The sequence below is a fragment of the Limulus polyphemus genome, unplaced genomic scaffold (genome assembly GCF_000517525.1).
Source record: "Limulus polyphemus unplaced genomic scaffold, Limulus_polyphemus-2.1.2 Scaffold6598, whole genome shotgun sequence".
Classification (NCBI taxonomy): domain Eukaryota; kingdom Metazoa; phylum Arthropoda; class Merostomata; order Xiphosura; family Limulidae; genus Limulus; species Limulus polyphemus.
In genome coordinates this window covers 1-18950 of record NW_013672208.1, presented here as the reverse complement: position 1 = coordinate 18950, position 18950 = coordinate 1, and the positions used below count along the sequence as shown (strand labels likewise).

General features: G+C 30.3%; 1 protein-coding gene across 1 annotated transcript in view; it reads left to right on the top strand.

The window, feature by feature from the left end:
- Nucleotides 1-18885, top strand: part of LOC106473894 (staphylococcal nuclease domain-containing protein 1-like) — a gene marked incomplete at its 3' end in the record, with an annotated part of 32081 nt that extends 13196 nt beyond the window's left edge. The window contains exons 7-17 of the mRNA XM_013934577.2: nucleotides 2541-2702; nucleotides 4494-4600; nucleotides 8583-8765; nucleotides 9692-9901; nucleotides 10175-10358; nucleotides 10946-11087; nucleotides 11327-11439; nucleotides 13471-13659; nucleotides 17510-17648; nucleotides 18055-18245; nucleotides 18770-18885. Coding sequence (XP_013790031.1) covers nucleotides 2541-2702; nucleotides 4494-4600; nucleotides 8583-8765; nucleotides 9692-9901; nucleotides 10175-10358; nucleotides 10946-11087; nucleotides 11327-11439; nucleotides 13471-13659; nucleotides 17510-17648; nucleotides 18055-18245; nucleotides 18770-18885 — 1736 coding nt within the window. The remainder of the gene's footprint in view (nucleotides 1-2540; nucleotides 2703-4493; nucleotides 4601-8582; nucleotides 8766-9691; nucleotides 9902-10174; nucleotides 10359-10945; nucleotides 11088-11326; nucleotides 11440-13470; nucleotides 13660-17509; nucleotides 17649-18054; nucleotides 18246-18769) is intronic.
- Between the last annotated feature and the right edge of the window lie 65 nt (nucleotides 18886-18950).

The window sequence follows — 18950 nt, the reverse complement described above, 5'->3', positions numbered from 1 at the left end:
AGTATATCTCTTCCTCACATGACAGAAATAAGCTTCGAACTATGTATTTTTATCTACAAGTGAATAGGTGTCTCATGACTGTTGTTGGAATGATATTTTTAGTATAACATAAGATTAAATATCATTTAGGTGAAAATGTAAAAATCATAAATAATTACATAGGATAAAGCTTCTGAAAAAATCCAAAACTTCCAATAACATCAGACAATACATTTAAATAGGTCTTTGTATATTTAAGTTACTTCATTTCAGAACTTTCAGAATTATGTCTTAAGCATAAACAATTCAAAAATAATTAACAGTGTTTCTAGCTAAGGCTCACCAGTTATGGCTTAAAATTTGCTATAGAAGAGAGAGGAGAGAGATGTAAGTCCAAATGACAACAGTATAATATACCATAACTCAAAATTACATGCACGAAATAGTCAAATATTTGTTATTAAAGACAACCCACCAGCTCGTACCTGATTAGTTTTATGCTGTATTCAGTGCAGGCTGGGATATTTTGAGTGATGTTTGGGGTCCTATTAATAAATATTTCGTAAACATTCTATCATTTTTGAAACACAATTGGTATTATATGTTGTTAATGTTATTTTGTCTATTTGTTCTTGTTAGTTTTTCTTTCAGATCTAAAATAAATAAAATTTTTAAAAGCTGGTTCATATTTTACTTGCAATCTTCATACCTTGTTTGACTAATGCATGTTAACAGCATCAAATATACAACAAATAAAATTATTCAGTACAATTATTGTCTTAAATATCAATTGTGCATGAATGTGTGTTATCATACAAGAGAATTACAAACTGAACTGCATTGAAAAAATTTTTGGGGTAGAATTTCAGCAATAAACTGAGAAAAAGTTTAAAAATAGTAGAATGCAGTTGTATGGAAGACATCATCAGATATACAGTACTGTTAATGCATGCAACAATATGAGAGAGGACTTTGTAACAATATGGAAAACACCATCAGATATACAGTACTGTTAATGCATGCAACAATATGAGAGTAGGTACTTTTGTAACAATATGGAAAACACCATCAGATATACAGTACTGTTAATGCATGCAACAATACGAGAGAGGTCTTTGTAACAATATGGAAAACACCATCAGATATACAGTACTGTTAATGCATGCAACAATATGAGAGAGGTCTTTGTAACAATATGATTATGAATCTTTTTTTTTTGTTAACTTGGTTGGCAGTTTGAGCACAAATGATAAGCTGGCCAATTGGCAATCTTCACTACACTTCAGTAAATATAGATTTTGCTCATGTGTTTTTGATTTATTCTCCACATAACATTCCCAGCATTTGCATTTTATATCTTAGTATGTTTACTTTTATTTGTTTGTATGTATTCTTATAGGTACTGTATTTTGTAATTCTTTATTATTGTTTGTTAACTTATATCTGCAATATTGAGTTTTTTTTTTCTATTTAGTTTGAAGAATAAATTGGTCAAATTTAATAAATCTAATGTGTGGTTTGTTTCACTTTAAACATCAGTGTATATATTATTTTTTTTTTTTTACCTGACAGGAAGCAGAGCGCTAATTTTGCATAGCCACAGTTACAAGTTTTGTATTACATCGAAATCTTTAGAGGTATTCCAGTACTAATTTTCCTGATACAATGCTACCAATATTGATAACATTGTAAATTTTTCTTAACTTACTCAACAGTCTTCTTACAAGGCATTTTATGAATGGTTCTAATCAAATAATGGAACATATCCATTGTTATGGATATTTTTGGAAAACTCAAAATGATTTACTGACAAAAGAATGCTCTTAGTCCCATGTTTTTGATTAAATCAAAATTACAAAGAGTGTGGTAGCTTAACCTGTTTGTTGCTCTTTTCAACTTATTTTGATTTTCATTTGAGTTCTGGCAGTGGAATATCATGGAAGCTCCTGTATCAGTTCATTTACTACAATTTACTACAAATTTTATCCTGCAAAAGCCAAGTTTCACTTCAGCTTATAGAGTCCTGATATGTGCACAAATGAGAATTTTTTTTTCTCCCAGTTTTTCAAAGTGAAATGTATAAAGAATATCAGCCATATTTACTTTACCAAGAACTAAAATACTGGCTAATGTTGATGAAATGGTATATTGGTCAAGCTCCTCAGTTCATAAAGTGATAAATCAAGGAAGAAAAACAAATCTGTTTAAAAAAATTAATATTTATGAATGGTTGCTATTAAACATGTTTTTAACATTCTACAGTATGTTTCTTTGTCATTTTTGCAACTTGAATTTTGGAAGAACATAAATAGCTTCAACATTAACAGTAGGAAAGCCCATTAACTGACTAGTCAAGATGTGTTTTGTTCTTTGTCTGGGAACCTTTTAGTTAGTTGCATACAAAGAATATTATTTCTGTGGATTCATGCTTTTCTAGGTGTATATTTTATTTCCAAATTTCTGAAGAAATTGTTTGCAGACTAAACACAAAAATAAAAAGTGTACAACATCTGGTAAGATTTAGAATAACTAATGTTTTATTTTGTATTTCATTTTTGTAGTGCCCTACGTTCAAAATGGGAGAAGATGGACAGTCACAAGTTGCAGAATCTTTTGCTGATGAAGCTAAGTTTTTTACTGAATGTCGTCTTCTTCAACGAGAGGTGGAGGTGATCCTTGAATCTGTTTCCAATCAGAACTTTTTAGGAAGCATTCTACATCCAGTAAGTTAGAAAAGAATACAATAGAGATTTGTTTAAATTTATTCATAGAATTAGGTAGCTTGTCTTATGGTAAAATGTTTTTTGCCACATAGAGAATTATTGTAAATATAAACATCTTTATATTGTATGATTACTGTCTAACAAAATAAAGTTTTTCATTTTAATAAACAAAAATTTTGGGATTTTCTGATTGTACAGAAAAATGTTGCAGTTAACCAGGCAGGGTGTGTTAAATAATTGTGCCCCACTCTTTTTTTTTGTACAGCAGAGGGGTTGAATACATTGTATTAAAATGATTTTGGAGCCTCATTGTATCATTACAATCTATGTTGCTATGTCTGGTCATGCTCTAACAACCATTTATCTTGATAATAGCACTACAGCAGAGTTTCTATAATAAGAGGCTTTGTTATAAAGCTATCATGTCTAAAGTATGTCATTCTTTTCTGCAGGCTTTCCATAATCCATCTAGTATATGAAGGTGATGGTTTTTTAATACCCATTTCAACAGTCTCAACACACAAAAATCTATAAGTTCCATGTCTGGCAACCCATATTATACTCCAGCTGCTTGAAGTATTTGACAGTTGTACAAGAGACTGACAGTCTTTTCTTTGTGAATCACACAACCTATTGGTCTGGTTTCTAGGTGGAGACCCATCTTAATTATGTTGCATACGGGGACACAGGAATGACTTGTGTCAATGACCTTTGTGTTCATGAATTCTCATATGTTACATTGCCAACCATGGCTGGGGTACAACTTGTTTCAGGTCTTTTTGTGGATGGTGCTGATCCCCCAAGTTGATTCATATTCAGTGTTTTCCAATAACATTAAGTACAAGGGATATCTATGTCTTGGAACTTCTAAATCCTCAGTCTGACCTTATCTTTATGAACAAAGTGTATGAATATTGTGTATTGGAAAGGGCATGTAATGCCCTTCCTGAAAGCAATCAGTTTTTAATGGCATCACATTACTTACAAAATGCCAAACAGTGTCAAAATGTAGTTCTGATACATTGTGTTCCACCACACCTTTATCTGCTATGGTTGTCATGTGGTTTGGCTGATTTGTATATCCGAATTGTTGTCTGAATGTCCAAGAACAAGTTAAAATTTTCTTTGGACAACTGAATTTATTTATGATTGGCCTAAACTTTGATCTTATTAATAATGTGTTGAATAAATTAAATGTAGAACAAAATTTATGTAATATAAGCTCTTATTTGCTGTTATTTTTCTGTGTTGGTGCCATGGTGCATTTACTTTTTGTAGTGGCTGAATTTCTACAAGACAACACCACATTATGTAGAAACACACATTTTCATTGGTTAAAGGAATATTGCAGATCAGTGTTTTAACCAATCAATATTCATGTCAAATTTGGAAGATGTTAGGTTGCTACATGGCATTAGTTGTATGTGGAATTTTCAGGAGCTTTCTGCTCTCAAACTTGGTCAATCCTGTCTTTTATGCAATACTTTAGCTGTAAATATTTGTTTTGTTGAACATTTATTTTGATTATGGTAATATTTGAGTATATAAATGTCTTTGGGTGTTCAGCCATCCAACTATGAATGGGTGTATACGGTATAAGGTAGTTTCATTATATAAATTAGATGAAACCTAAATTTTGTTAACACGTTATAGCTGATGCTATTATGATCTAACAGAATAACATATCAAAATGTATATCTATCAGTGGACACCATTGAAGTCATGTTGAGGTATCAAAGTTTACAAAAAATATGCTATATGAGTTTTGGTTTTTTTTTCTCCATTTTACAGAATGGGAATATTGCAGAATTATTGCTCAAAGAAGGGTTTGCTCGCTGTGTTGACTGGAGTATAACAGTTGTGACAGGAGGGCCTGATAAGCTACGAGCAGCAGAAAGGTTGAGTTATAAACTTCACTTTTAAAAGTTCTTGCATTAAAATCTACATAAATTTTTTAGATTATGGTTTCACAATTAGTAAAGTGATTGGTTCCCTTATAATTCTATAAATTTAAAACTGTTTATGTATTGTATAAATAATGTACCTTTGGGCAAGACACAGTTTTTAACATTATTCTATGTACTAAAATTATTTGACTACTCAAACATTGTTTAGCAAAAGAATTAAATAAAATTGATATAGATGGCATGGAATCCTCCCCCTCCCCCCACGCACACACACACACACACACACACACACACACATGTCATGTAGGTTTTTAGTGACTTACATTAAAAATTTAATTAAACTACTTTTTGTTTGTTATACCAATTAGTATAGCATAAAATTGTAGCTGATCCATATTTTAATAGTATATAAGTTTTAAGTACTTAATTTTATAAGGCAATATTTTAAAAAGGATCCTGAATTTCCCCTAGTGTGAGAAATGTGACATTTCTTTTCTCTAGGCACCTCCTCTTTAATTTATTCACCACCCCTCAAATAAGTACAAAATTTAATGTAAATTACTCACTATAAAATTATTATAGCTCAGACAAAATATAATTTTTATAGCCTTCAATCTTGTGTGGTTACAGAGCCATCAAATAGAAAATCAAACCCCTCTTGCCACACCCACCTGTCACATCCCCTCTTTCAGAATTTGTTAATAGTTCTCTCTTACGTCTAATAAAATATTATTTATAACCAGTAGAAAGTCAAGGTTTTCACCTATCAAATAGCATATATTACTGTGTTTTCTGAACAGTGAATTGTCAATTTCTCTTTTAGTACAAGCTTCATTCCCACGGTAAACATATTGACTAGCTTGGATGAATTTGTAACTGCTCTTGTTGTATAGTTAGAAAGCCAGAAAAATGTGGTAGTTATGGGACATTGTTTGCTTTTTGCATGTTCTTTGGGGCGTTATTTAATAAAATATAAATTATTTAGTGCATTTTCACCATTAGTATAAGAAAAAAAACAAGTTGGGTTAAGTATCATTGACAGTTGAAAGCAAAAAAAAAGAAGACCCAGGTAAGTACTTTAATTCTTGTTTTTCATGTGTATTCTTTATTTATTATTATAAAAGTAACTAAAATGTAAAAATATGAATCTCTTTAGGTTATTTAAAGGTAGATTAGGTAAAATGAGGCATGCACGCGAACAGCTCAGAATAGTTCGTGGGTAATGTAATTTGATAGTGTAACATGAGTTCCACGTTCCCCAAGTGACTTGCAACTTATAATGGTGTTAACGGTAGTAAGACACAGTCCAAAGGACAATAAAATTTACGTATAAATAAACGTATACTGTTACGAGTTTAAAACTAATTAGGATAAACAAATGTAGTTTTATGTTACAATTTGAAGTTATTCTAGAAAGAAAAAAGGGCAATTTAGATTTATTTAAATTTTTTGGGTGGTTATGAGGTCGGTCAAATTGATCAACCTTATATAGGGTTAGAGTAGAGAAAATTACAGATAAAATATAAAGTTTTACTGAAAAAAAACATTTGAAATGTATTTAGGAGGTTTTAGATATTATGCAAAAGAAATCTGAAATTTTTGAGATGAAGAAAAGTATTTTTAATCTTAACATGAAAATCACTTTGCACTCAGACTAGTAAAAAAAAAGAATTGATATAATCACAAGCAAATGTTTTTTTAGTTTATTAATAATATGTCACTAAATAAAGCTTGATTTTTTTGTACGTGAAAGACTTATAATGTTTACTGAAATTCTGCCAAATGTTGTGAAGGTATGCACACTATATCAAAAGTTAGTATCAAATCTATAATGACTAAGCAAGTATAAAATGGTCAATTTGACCGAGTCATATGACCTTTTGTACTCGTTTAAAGTTGATATAAATTTAATGCTCATAACTCTCAATATATTGTGTATATCTTCACAAAACTTGGCAGTCTTTCAATTAATATTACGTCTTTCACATACAAAAAAATCATATTTCTTAGTGAAGTATTTTTAATAAAATAAAATAAAGATTTGTCCATGAATATATTGAGTATTTGTTGTGAATACACTGTGTGCAAAAAAATGTTCATGTGAATTTCAAACGTTTTTTATTTACTAAATCCTTATAGTTTATGTTATTTTCTCTACCCTATCTCAAAAGGGGATTGGTCAATTCGACCGACCACGCAACCTCCATAAAAAAAAATCGAAGTAAACCTAAATTACCTTCTTTTCTTTCTAGAATGACTTCAAATTGTAACATGAAACTACATTCGTTTATCCTAAGTTAAGCCTGATTTTTTTATAGTAATTATAGTAAAGCAATTAACAATTTTTATTTAATTAGATAATGCATCAAAGAATATAGACTAATAACATGTAAAAGTAGACAAATTCACTTACCTCTCAAAATTTTCTTGGCTTTCTAACTATGCGACAAGAGCCATTACAAATTCGTTCAGGCTAGTCATTAACTTTCCCATGGGAATGATGTTGCTACTCCTAGTGAAATTGACGATTATGTGTTCAGAACACAATGTTATACAATACATCATTTGATAGATGAAAACCTTGACTTTCTATTGGTTATAGCTACTATATAATGAAACTTAAGAGAGAACTATCAATGAATTGTGGCAGAAGGGGTCTGATTTTCTATTTGATAGCTCCATAACCAAACAAAAGTAAAGGCTATAAAAATTATTGTCTGTTTGAGCAATAACAATTTTATAGAGTATTTTACATTTAATTTCATACATTTTCGAGGGGTGAAGGATAAAATAGGGATGATGACATGCTAAGACAAAATGTCACACTAGTGGAAATTCAGGATTTTTTTTATATATTTCCTTGTAGAATTAAGAACTTAAAACTTGTATGCTATTAAAATATGGATTATTAGCTAAGATTTTATGTTATTCTAATTGGTATAACATAAACAAAAAAATAGTTTAATAAAATTTTGAATGTAGGACACTAAAACCTTGTGTCATGCGCAGTAAAGGGTACCCGGGGAGAGAGGGTTAATGTGTTCCCTAGCATATTTGTTTATGTTATTGAAGTAAATGTATTTAAAGTTAGTGTTATAAACTTAATTTTGCATCCATGTTGAACAGTGCACATTAATAGTTGTGCACTTTTGCACTCATACGAATGTAAAAGCATAAAAGCACCACTGTACAATTAGCCAACAGGAATATTGGGTTTTCAAGTGAGTCAGCACGTGTACATGTATGGACTCACTAATATACATTGTTCTTTTAATTACACAGATTAAACTATTTTTTATTGAGAATAAGCACTGGAAAAATTAATGTAAATCTCGGGAACGATTTTTCTGTAAGTGGGGGGGGGGATATCTCCCTTCTGTGGTTATGCTAGTGGAACAGATTTGGATATGTGTGAAATATATTATTATTCTATGAAGCCTGCAAGAATTTATGAGTAGACTTTTAACATTTTAATTCCAATCAGTTGTTTTTATGCAATTTATATATTGAAAATATCAAAATTGAAATAGAATATTGAATTATTTCTCTTTGGGGTTTTATAAACTCGCACTATTTTTGATTGGAGACTTCTGTGAATTGTATTTGCCTCAGAAGTTTTGGATGATGTTTTTTGAACTAGAGCTGAACACTTACTCCTATAATATAACTGATTACCTATGAACATCAAGTACGTCAGTTAGTGTAATGTAATCAGTCAAAATTAATGTTTCCGATTATTACTATTTTCAGTTATTTCAACGATCCACATCTGACATAAGATATTACATTCAGTTAGTTGAATGTAATAAATCAATTAGAAAATTCCACTAATTACCCAGGTCTATCTTGAACTGCTGTTGCTTGTCTTCATCTCTCTCTTGTACAAGAACTGTCATTGTTGGGAAAAAGTGTATTTAATTTATGGTAATAAATAAGAGTTATAAACGTTTATCCCTTGATTTGAATATTTCAGGTCAGCTAAGGATTCGAGGCTGAGAATATGGAGAGACTACACCCCTAGTGGACCAGCTATTGACTCCAAGGACAAAGAGTTCTCTGGCAAAGTTGTAGAGGTTGTGAATGCTGATTCTCTTGTAATAAAACTCAGCAGTGGATCATTGATGAAAGTTTTTCTTTCTAGCATAAAGCCTCCACGGTAGGTTTCTATATTTGTGGAACTTGTAGAGTAGTTGACATTCTTCGTCTAAATCAGGGTTCCTCAACTTCAGTCTACAGACCGGCACTGATCTTTCACAACCATCTTGTCGGTCTGTGGGATTTTATGGAAACAAGAACTGAAAGAATATTCATATGAAGTTTTAATAGTTTTTTGTTCTACTTGAATTTTAGTAGTCCACAACAGTTTGGGAAGGCAGCAAGCCAGTCTCTGGTATCGAAAATGTTGAGAAACACTGACCTAAATAATACAAATACATCATAATTGTTAATTCCCATGTTAACGCAACTGTGTCAGTTTGACAGGTAGTTCAAGATTATTGTATAGGAATTTGAAAAATTGGTGAGAAAGGAACAAGTTACAAGTGTAGTTGAAAAGTAATATGAAAATGATAAAATGTATGTGGTAAAAATATAAAATTAACAGTAATATAATATATTGATGTTTTGAATTGTCACTTTTACCTGTTGATAAAACTAAATACTTAAATTTTGTTAAATTCTATAAAGCTGTTGGTACAAGATTCATGTTGTACTTTTGAAGAAAAAATTGATTGTTGAAAGATTGTAATGAGCGGTTCAGTAGGTGGTTTTCCCTTGTACCTTTTCATATGCATCATACGATTATGCTTGTATTAGGATCAAGATTCTCTGTACACTTTTTTAAAGCAATCAGTACTTCGTATTGTCTCTAGTTTATTCTGTCATTGCTGATAATAAGAGAACTTCATAATTCAACAATAATGTTGTTTCTTACTATGTTTTTTTTAATACCTTGGTGTTGTAGGTTTAAAGTTGAAGTGAGATGATTATACCTTTTAGGTAACAAAACTGTATAATATTCACAAATTGTAAAAGTATTTGATAATTTAACTTAGGCCATAAAACTTTTTTCTTTTCTTTAAGACTTTCTGAGGATAAACAAAATGAAATTCAGAAGGACAATAAAGGCCGATCATTTAGGCCCTTGTATGATATTCCTTACATGTACGAGGCTCGAGAGTTTCTCAGGAAAAAACTTATTGGAAAGAAAGTGAATGTATCTAAGGATTACATTCAACCAGCATCAAATTCTTTTCCAGAGAAAGTTTGCTGTACTGTCACTGTTGGAGGACAGTAAGTAATTTTTTTGAATTTTCTGTTTGTGATAAATTCATATAATAATACTGAGTTCTTGGGTAAATTTTGCTTCTTTATATTTACTAAAAACATTTTTTAAACTTACAGTACAGTTATATTTGTGGATATTATGTGTTTGTTACACTATGTAAAACCTTTTACCTCAGTATTTACATTTGGGTCCTTGTTATAACTAATATGCTCTGACCATTTCCGAAGAAAACTTTTTGTTCTGCTTAGATTATAACATTTTCTGCAAATTGTGTTTAGAAATGTGGCAGAGGCTCTGATCAGCAAAGGCTTAGCCACAGTGATTCGATATCGACAAGATGATGATCAGAGATCAACACACTATGATGAACTTCTGGCTGCAGAGATGAAGGCCCAGAAATCGGGAAAAGGGCTTCATAGCAAAAAGGAAACACCAGTTCATCGTGTGGTAGACTTGTCTGGAGTAAGTCTGTATAGAAAAATTTCTTGTCATTTTTAGTGTTGCCATAAGTAGCCATATTACATCATTTCTTCTCCAATTGTTGTCCTTTAAAGTTCATTGTATTAAAGATTATGTTAACATTATAGTGAAAGTCAGGAAGTTTATACAAGTGTCACTCAATTTTTTCTAATCAGAGTTAGAAAATACTCAAAGAAGCTTCATACCAACTTTATTTTCCAGGTTGTTTTAAGTAGGTTTGTTTCTTACTCACTCGAGTATTATAGATTCTCTGATATTTTTCACAATACTTTTTATATAGTAATTCTTGCTCCTTTTTTTTTATTGCTGTTTTCAATATGATTAGTTTATCTTCAAAACATTCTAAATTTGTTGATTTTACTCTCATATTTAAGAGGTCTACATTCTAATCTGTACTGCTGAAAATTGGGTTTTGTGTCTGGCTGTTTTTTTTAATATTAAAATCTTCAAAATTATAAAGTTCATATTTCATAATTCAATATCTATCATGAAATATTTAAAAAAAATTCATTTTCAGTTAAATACTTATGTGATTTATTACACAAGTGTATTTTTCTTTTTTTTTAAAGGATTTATCAAAATCTAAACAATTTTTCCCCTTTTTGCAACGAGCTGGCAGGATGGAAGGGGTGGTTGAGTTTGTGGCTAGTGGATCAAGATTACGGATCTTTGTTTCAAGGGAAAATTGTCTCATTACATTCTTATTAGGAGGTAAATTGAAATTGTAATATCCATTTAAACTTGGTTATTACGTAAATATTTTTAACAAGTTAATTTAAATTATAATTTGAATTTGTCAAAACTAAGAAAAAAGCAAGCTAATATAAAGCAAAACTTCTGCAAAGCATCAGTGATATGAGAGACATAGTTGTGAAAGAGTAAAATTTTTGATACCAAAAAAAAATCCATTTTAGTTTTATTGTTAGGTATTAAAAAGATCTGATATGTAGGTATCAGTTGTCCACGTGGTCCTAGACCTGCACCAGGAGGAATCATGATAGAGGGAGAACCGTGGGGAGAAGAAGCTCACAAATTTACCAAGGAATTGTGTCATCAAAGAGAAGTAAGAATAATGTTCCTACATAGTAGACATTCAAGATTTGTTTAACTGAATGTGCACATTTTCAATCCACAGGTTTGACTCCATATTGGAGAAGTAACATTGATTATAATTTCAAATTTACAAACTGTATCCACACAAAATTTGGCAAGCTTTTAGTCAAGGGTACAAACTTGCTGTATACAGCAAATCAGATGTGTTACTAAATTGTTTGTACTACAGATATGTCTGTGAAATACTGAGGCCATTCTGACATACACTTACAGGTTAGAGAGCAAGGTGATATTTAGTTTAAGAACAAAAATTATTTTGTCCTTCATACAGTTTGCAAGTTGTACTTGCAATAATTTCTACAACCTCCTAAATGCATATTTAAATCTTTGTTTTAGTGTTCCTGTGTATTGTTTCTGGTATTTTCTTTAACACAAACTGTTGAAAAATTAGCAGTACAGGGTACAATGAAATTTTCAACTCTGACACTAAATGATTAATGTGTTCAATGGACTCTACTAGTTCAAAGCATGCATACTTTGACCCCCCCCCCCTACTCATGCTCGTAGGGTTATTTATATCTTTAGGTTTATGAAGTTGGGAAAGTTAAAAAATTAATTCTGTTATCATTGTAGTTAAACACGTGCATCCCTTCACAAATATATATTTGGTGCATATTAATTTCAGTTGTAAGAATCAGTTTATTAATTTTGTATTGTTCACAGTTGTTAAATTCCATTTCATAGAAATTTCATCAGTTTTATAAGAACATTGTTTTGGTTTATTTCTTGACTTTTTTTTTTTTATCCAGTTAATTAGGTAATTACCAACTTTAAATGATAGTCACATTAACGTCTCTGTAGAATGTTATACAGTTACTTACAGGGTTATTAGGAAGTCATGCTTAATATTGGGAGTAGTTGGAAAGTGATGAACTGCAGCATCATTAATGTTTTGTTTGTTGACATAGACTTACATTAGTACTATGCAGCTGGTGGACAACATATAGAGGGATATAGTTCTGTGCTTTGCAACACACACAACAGTTGTGATCTCTTACAATTCACTACTTTCCACGTATTTGTATATGAGGCGTGACTTGAATTGCTCTAAACTATTACTAAGGTTTAGAAATATAGAAGTTAAATTTGTCGTGGGATGATTAAGTTGATGTTTTTACCACAAACATTATGTGGTATATATATATTATTGTGTGGAAAACTTTCTCACATGAGCCTTACTGTAGACATTTTCTTTGCTTTATATATGTAAAATTCTTTTAATTTATAAATAACTAAGTGTACAGAATTGTATTGTTAGCTTGGACTAATTTAGAAGTGAGCTGGGTTTAATTTGATTGTAGCACTACTCTGCAATAAATTTCATTAATTTACATGTAACAATAGTTTTTTTTTAAGTGTGTGGATGTTCAACATTTTTTATGTGTGTATCTAAACTTAATATTTGCAGTTAAATACTTCTTTTACAGTAAAACATATTCTTGTGTATATGGTTTATTACACAAATGTAATATAACCTTTGAAGTCTTTTAAGTATGAAGTTTCAAATAAGTACGAAGTTCTTCATCTTGCCCTAATGGACTACCAAGAGTTTGAGAACAATTTCCAAATTTCTCAGATGAACAAAGTCCCTTTTCACTTTTGAGATGAACAACAGTTTGTCTAAAATGTCTTTCAGAAAATCATCTGTAAAATCATTGATTGGTTTGTATATTCCCTCAATGTGAGGCAAAATATTATAGTTTAATATTTAACAGGGATTTAAATATAATACACTGTTTTACAAATGGAGAAGTTCGTCCTTGATCTTTCTGAATAAAAAGTCAGAAGGTACAAAGTTATAGAAGATCCCTGCAGAAAAAAGAACCTATATAGTAATGGAACATATTACACTCTTTATGTTCACAAAATGAGAGAACTTTTATAGATAGAAGAAAAATTAATAAGATGTTTTATAATTCTGTTGGTTTATTTAGTAAAGGTATGTACTAATACAGAAATTATTTTGTGTTCTATGTTTAAGGTTGAAATTGAAGTTGAAACCATGGACAAAGCTGGAAACTTTATTGGGTGGTTGTGGATTGATAATACTAATTTGTCTGTGGCATTAGTTCAAGAAGGACTAGCCTCTGTCCACTTTACTGCTGAGCGCAGTCAGCATTACAATGCACTAAAGATAGCTGAAGATGCTGCCAAAGCAAGAGGAGGTAAGGTAAGTATCATCACTGTAACAAGTGGTTCCGGAAAGTTTTTCAGAATCAGGATAAATAAAACAACCCAGGAGCAGATTCATGAAAAAAGTTTGTAGTTGTTTCAACATAGTTTATAAACTGTTTCTATACATTTAACATTATTTAAAAGAACACTGTTTAAAAAAGGATCTTATTATTCTCTAGTTCACAGTATTTATCCTGTTGGTTAAACATTTGAGAGTGTTTCTTGTGTATAGGTGGTTCATTTCACTAACTGGTCAGTTGAAGAGGATCCTTAAGTAACATTGGTGTGAAGGCAGAAATAACTGCTAATTTTGTATTTCCATAACTGAAATTATATATTTATTTATTTTTGAGTATTCTGTTAAATTTTATTCAAAACTTTTGCATGTGGTTAGTAACATCTGGTTTAAAACTTACTACAGTAAGATCATAGAGGATTGTTCAGTAACGTTCATACTTGTATGATCCTGTTTCTATATCATGCCTACTTGGAAGTGAGCACTAATTTCTATGAATGGTGGAGAAATTACCATATTGAATGACATAATGCACCAGCTACTCACAAGTATACATTGTTTTTATTATGTTTTCATTATATTTATTTATCTAAGTTAAGTTTTTAATTTTTACATTTTACTTACTTTTATAACAATAAATAACGCTTGCCATGGGCAGGTCAAAGTGCACATATGAGAAGTTTTGTAGAGTTACATTCAAAATTTAATTTAATTACTTTATTATCATTGTATACAAATAAATTTGACATCAAAAATTAGTTGATAAACCAAATCTTAAAATTATACAAATTTATACTAAATTTTATAATGAAATACTTTACAAATCTTCAATCTTTCCTAGTATGAGAATTGCAACAATTGTTCTCTAGGTCTTCCATCTTCTCTAACTTATTTACCACCCCTCTGAAATGTATGTAATTTAATGCAAATTAGTAAATATAATATAGATATTACTCAGGCAAAGCATAATTTTTATGGCCTTCAATCTTATTTGTCTATGGAGCCATAAATTAGAAAATCAGGCCCACTTGCCATTCCCATCTTTCACAAATTGCTAATCGTTTTCTCCGACATTTTATATTATATTACTTATAAATACAAAGTTTTAATCTATCAAAGAATGTATTATATTACGTTGTTTTTTGTGCAGGTCGTTGTCTGCTACCCCATTCAGTTTCAAATTTATTCTCATGGGAATTACATCAACTAGCTTAGCTGATTTTTTAAAGACTGTTATCACATAGTTAGAAAGTCAGAGAAATTTATGATTATATGATGTTTGCTTTTTGCATGTTATTATTCTATGTTCTTAGATGCAGTATTTAATTAAATAAATCATTTAGTATAGTAGTACTGTTAGTATGAAAAAACTAAGCTTAAGTATCATTGACTGTTGAATTGCTTTTTGTGTGTATTCTTTATTTATTATTATAAAAGTAACAAAAATTTAAAAATTAGAAACATTAAGTTAGATTAGATAAGAAAATGAAGAAAACAATTTTTTTCACAAGGTATGCTTGCAAGCAGCTTGTGCGTTGTAACCAATATGGTAACATGAGTTTCATATTTGCTGAGTGAGTTACAACTTGTGTAGCAGGATTATTAGTTAGACATAATTCAAAGAGTAATAAAATAATTAAATTTAAATAGAAACAGGTGTTTACTGTTTTGAGCTTTAAGTTACTTGGGATAAACAACTGTAGGTTTCTGATAAATTTGCAGTCATTCTTGAGAGAAAAAAAAGGGGGTGATTTAGACTTATTTTGTGTTTTTTGTGGTGGTTAGGAGGTCAGTCAAATTGACCAAAGGCATATAAATTTAGGGTAGATAAAATATAAAGTTTTACTGAAAAGAGAATGTTAGATATTTATTAAGGAGGTTTTAGAGATTAACACAAATGAAGTTTGACAATTTTTAGATAAAGTAAAGTATTTTTAATCTTAACATGAAAATCACTTTGCACTCGGAGAAGTCAACACATTGACTTCATATATTCACAGAGAAATTTTTAGTAAAAATCCTTCATTAAAAATTCTGATTTTTTGTATACAAATGACTGGTAATGTTTTCTGACAGGTTGCAAAATTTCGTGAAGATACATACATACAAATAAATATAGTATAAAAACATAGCTAATAATCTTAATAGTATATACAAGTTTAAGTTCTTAATTTTATAAGGCAGTATTTAGAAAAATAACCTGAATTTCCTCTAGTATGAGAAACATTTTTTCTCTAGGTATCCTATCTTCTCTAATTTATTTACCATCCCTCCGAGAAGTACTAAATGTAATGTAAATCACTCTTTATAATGTTTTCTTTGCTCAGGCTTAGCATAATTTTCATAGCTTTCAATTTTATTTAGTTATAGAGCAATAATATATAAAATCAGACTCCTCTTGCCATGCCCAACTGTCACATCTTCTCTTTCAGAAATTGCCAGTAGTTCTCTCTGATGTTTAATACTATATTATTTATTACCAATGGACAGCCAAGGTTTTAATCTATCAAATGACGTATTATATTGTTATTTTCGATACAGAGAATTGTCTATTCCACTTCCAGTTCAAACTTTATTCACATGGGAAACATATTGATGTGCTTAGCTGAATTTTAATGGTTCTTGTTGCATAGTTATAAAGCCAGAAAAATTGTGATAGTTATGAGACATTGTCTGATTTTTTTGCATGTTATTATTCTGTGTTCTTTGGTGCATTATTTAATTAAGTAAAAAATTTAGTTTAGTAGTACCATTAGTATAAAAAGTAGTGTTAAGCATCATCGACAGTTGACAGCAAAAAAAGACAACGACACAGGTAAGTACTTTATTTCTTGTTTTTCATGTGTATTCTGTATTTGTTGTAAAAGTAACTAAAAGGTAAAAATTATAAATTTTTTTAGGTTAGATTAGGTAAAATGAAGAAAAATTTTCACGTGGTACACACCTCTCAAGAACAGCCTGTGCATTATGTAATTCAATAGGATAACATGAAGTACATGTTCCCTATGTGATTTATAACATAACAGATTAAAATATAAAGTTTTACTAAAAAAAGGTTTGAAATTTATTTAGGAGGTTTAAGAGATTATGCAAAAGAAATTTGAGATTTTTCAGATGAAGAAAAGTACATATGATATTTTTCATAAAAATCTGTACGTGATGGAGAAAAATGAATATTTTCAGATTCAGCATACAGGAATTACTGTAGAATATGTAAAAATTTCAAGACAATAAAACCATTGCAGGCCTGTGTAATTGAATTAGGTAATCTATGTTTGTGGGATACTGCACTAGGCTTTTCAGACTTAAAATGTGATTTCATTGTAATTGTAACTATCTTCTTGAATTTGTACGATTCAAGATAGTGTTTATATCTATGTACTTAATGTTTGGGTTCATTTTGTTCTCTGAAAATATCTTGAATCTGTAGTGTATTGCAGATGCTTGATAATTTGTCAGAAACCACTGTACTGTGAAAACCACAATGGGCTGTATCATCTCTCTATGTAAACTCTTTAATATAGTCTCTGTTAGAAGGTGAAAAGTGTCTTGTTGGATTGTTTCACACTTGTTGAGAATTATGGTCTGAAATTTGAGACATATAGTTGTAAGAAGGCAAGATAGTTTATTGTACTTTAGTCCAAAAATCAACTTTTTTTTTTGCTTCTAAGATGAACAAAGCTGTACCTTAGATGTTTTTTATAAATCACCTATAAAGTCACTGTTTGATTTTTGTGTAATTTTATGCCCTTTAAGGGGTTTTAATTATTTGGTGTGATTAAAGTAAGTCTTAAAGAATTTGTATAAAAGCTTGGTTTATTTTCATAAGATTTGGACAGGATTTGAAGAAACAAAAGAGGAGGAGGAGAAAAAGGAAGATAACGTTGAGAGGAAGATCAACTACAAATCTATCATCATCACTGAAGTCCGACCAAATCTGACTTTTTATGCACAACATGTGGATGAAGGCAAGTTTGTCTTTATTAAAAGTTCTTATTTATTGTAACTTTGTTCATGATAGTGAAATTTTAAAGTTAAACAACAACTTATGTAGATGTGAATGCTGAAAATATTTGGAATGAATGATACTATGAACTTAGTGTATTTTGAAGACACTAAGTTACTAGTAAGCGTGCTTCAAATTAAATGTGTGTAACTTTTTGTATAGGAATACATGTTCTGTAATAGTGTAGGATTCTGTATAATGTTAACAGTTTCCACTGCATATGTCTTAGTGGTCATTTTCAATACTACTTCAGTTGTGTTGATGAGGTTCTTTTTCTTAATTAGTTCTGAAGTATGTACATACAAATAAGGATAGTGTTTACTTAAGTGCTTACCTTGTGTATGAATACAAAACGTTGGACACTGTAGGTCCACGACTCGAAGAAATGATGGCTAAGCTGCGAGAAGAGTTGGCTTCTAACCCTCCCCTTCCTGGTTCTTTTACACCCAAGAAAGGTGTTCTGTGTGCTTCCATGTTTGTGGACGATGAGTGGTATAGAGCTCGTGTAGAGAAAGTGGCTGGAAACACCGTTAATGTCTTTTATATAGACTTTGGAAACGTAAGTGGTTTTTTCCCTCACTGATAAATTGAACTTTTAAATCAATAAATTAATAGGAGTATTTACAAAAAGAAATTAAAATGACTAAGAATTAACTTGTAATGGAGAACAGTAATGCTCATGAGTGATTTTTAAAATTTTTTATATAGATTCATTGTTTGAATAGGCTGATTGTAATATTTAAAAACTTTGTTTTAAGTAAATAGCTTATAATACACTGGTATTATTGTTTAGTTGTGATTCAAAAAACAAAAGCATGGAAAGCTAATTGTCCAAGTCAGAATGGGTGATACAGGAAACAGAAAAAAAAAATATATTTTTAGTGTTACAAAGGGCCATCAGAAAAAAGTAAGTAGGTAAAATGTAAATGAAACAATAGGAAACAATTATTTTCATTGGCTATTGAAACTAGAAATTTCTATGTTAACCTGATGTGTTTGATTTATTTATTATACGTGATTTTCCTTTTATTTTATTCAAATATGTAAAGTTAACTCAAATGAAACAAAGAATTAAATCTTCAGAGAGAAGTGACAGACCCTACAAGACTGGCTATGCTTCCCTCAGCATATCAAGGTGTTTCTCCTGCAGCACATGAGTATGGACTAGCCTGTGTCACTATGCCAGAAGATGTAAGAATGTAAAAACAACTAATAAGCTAGAGGTAGTCTTGTAAAAACAACTAATAAACTAGCTGTAGTCTTG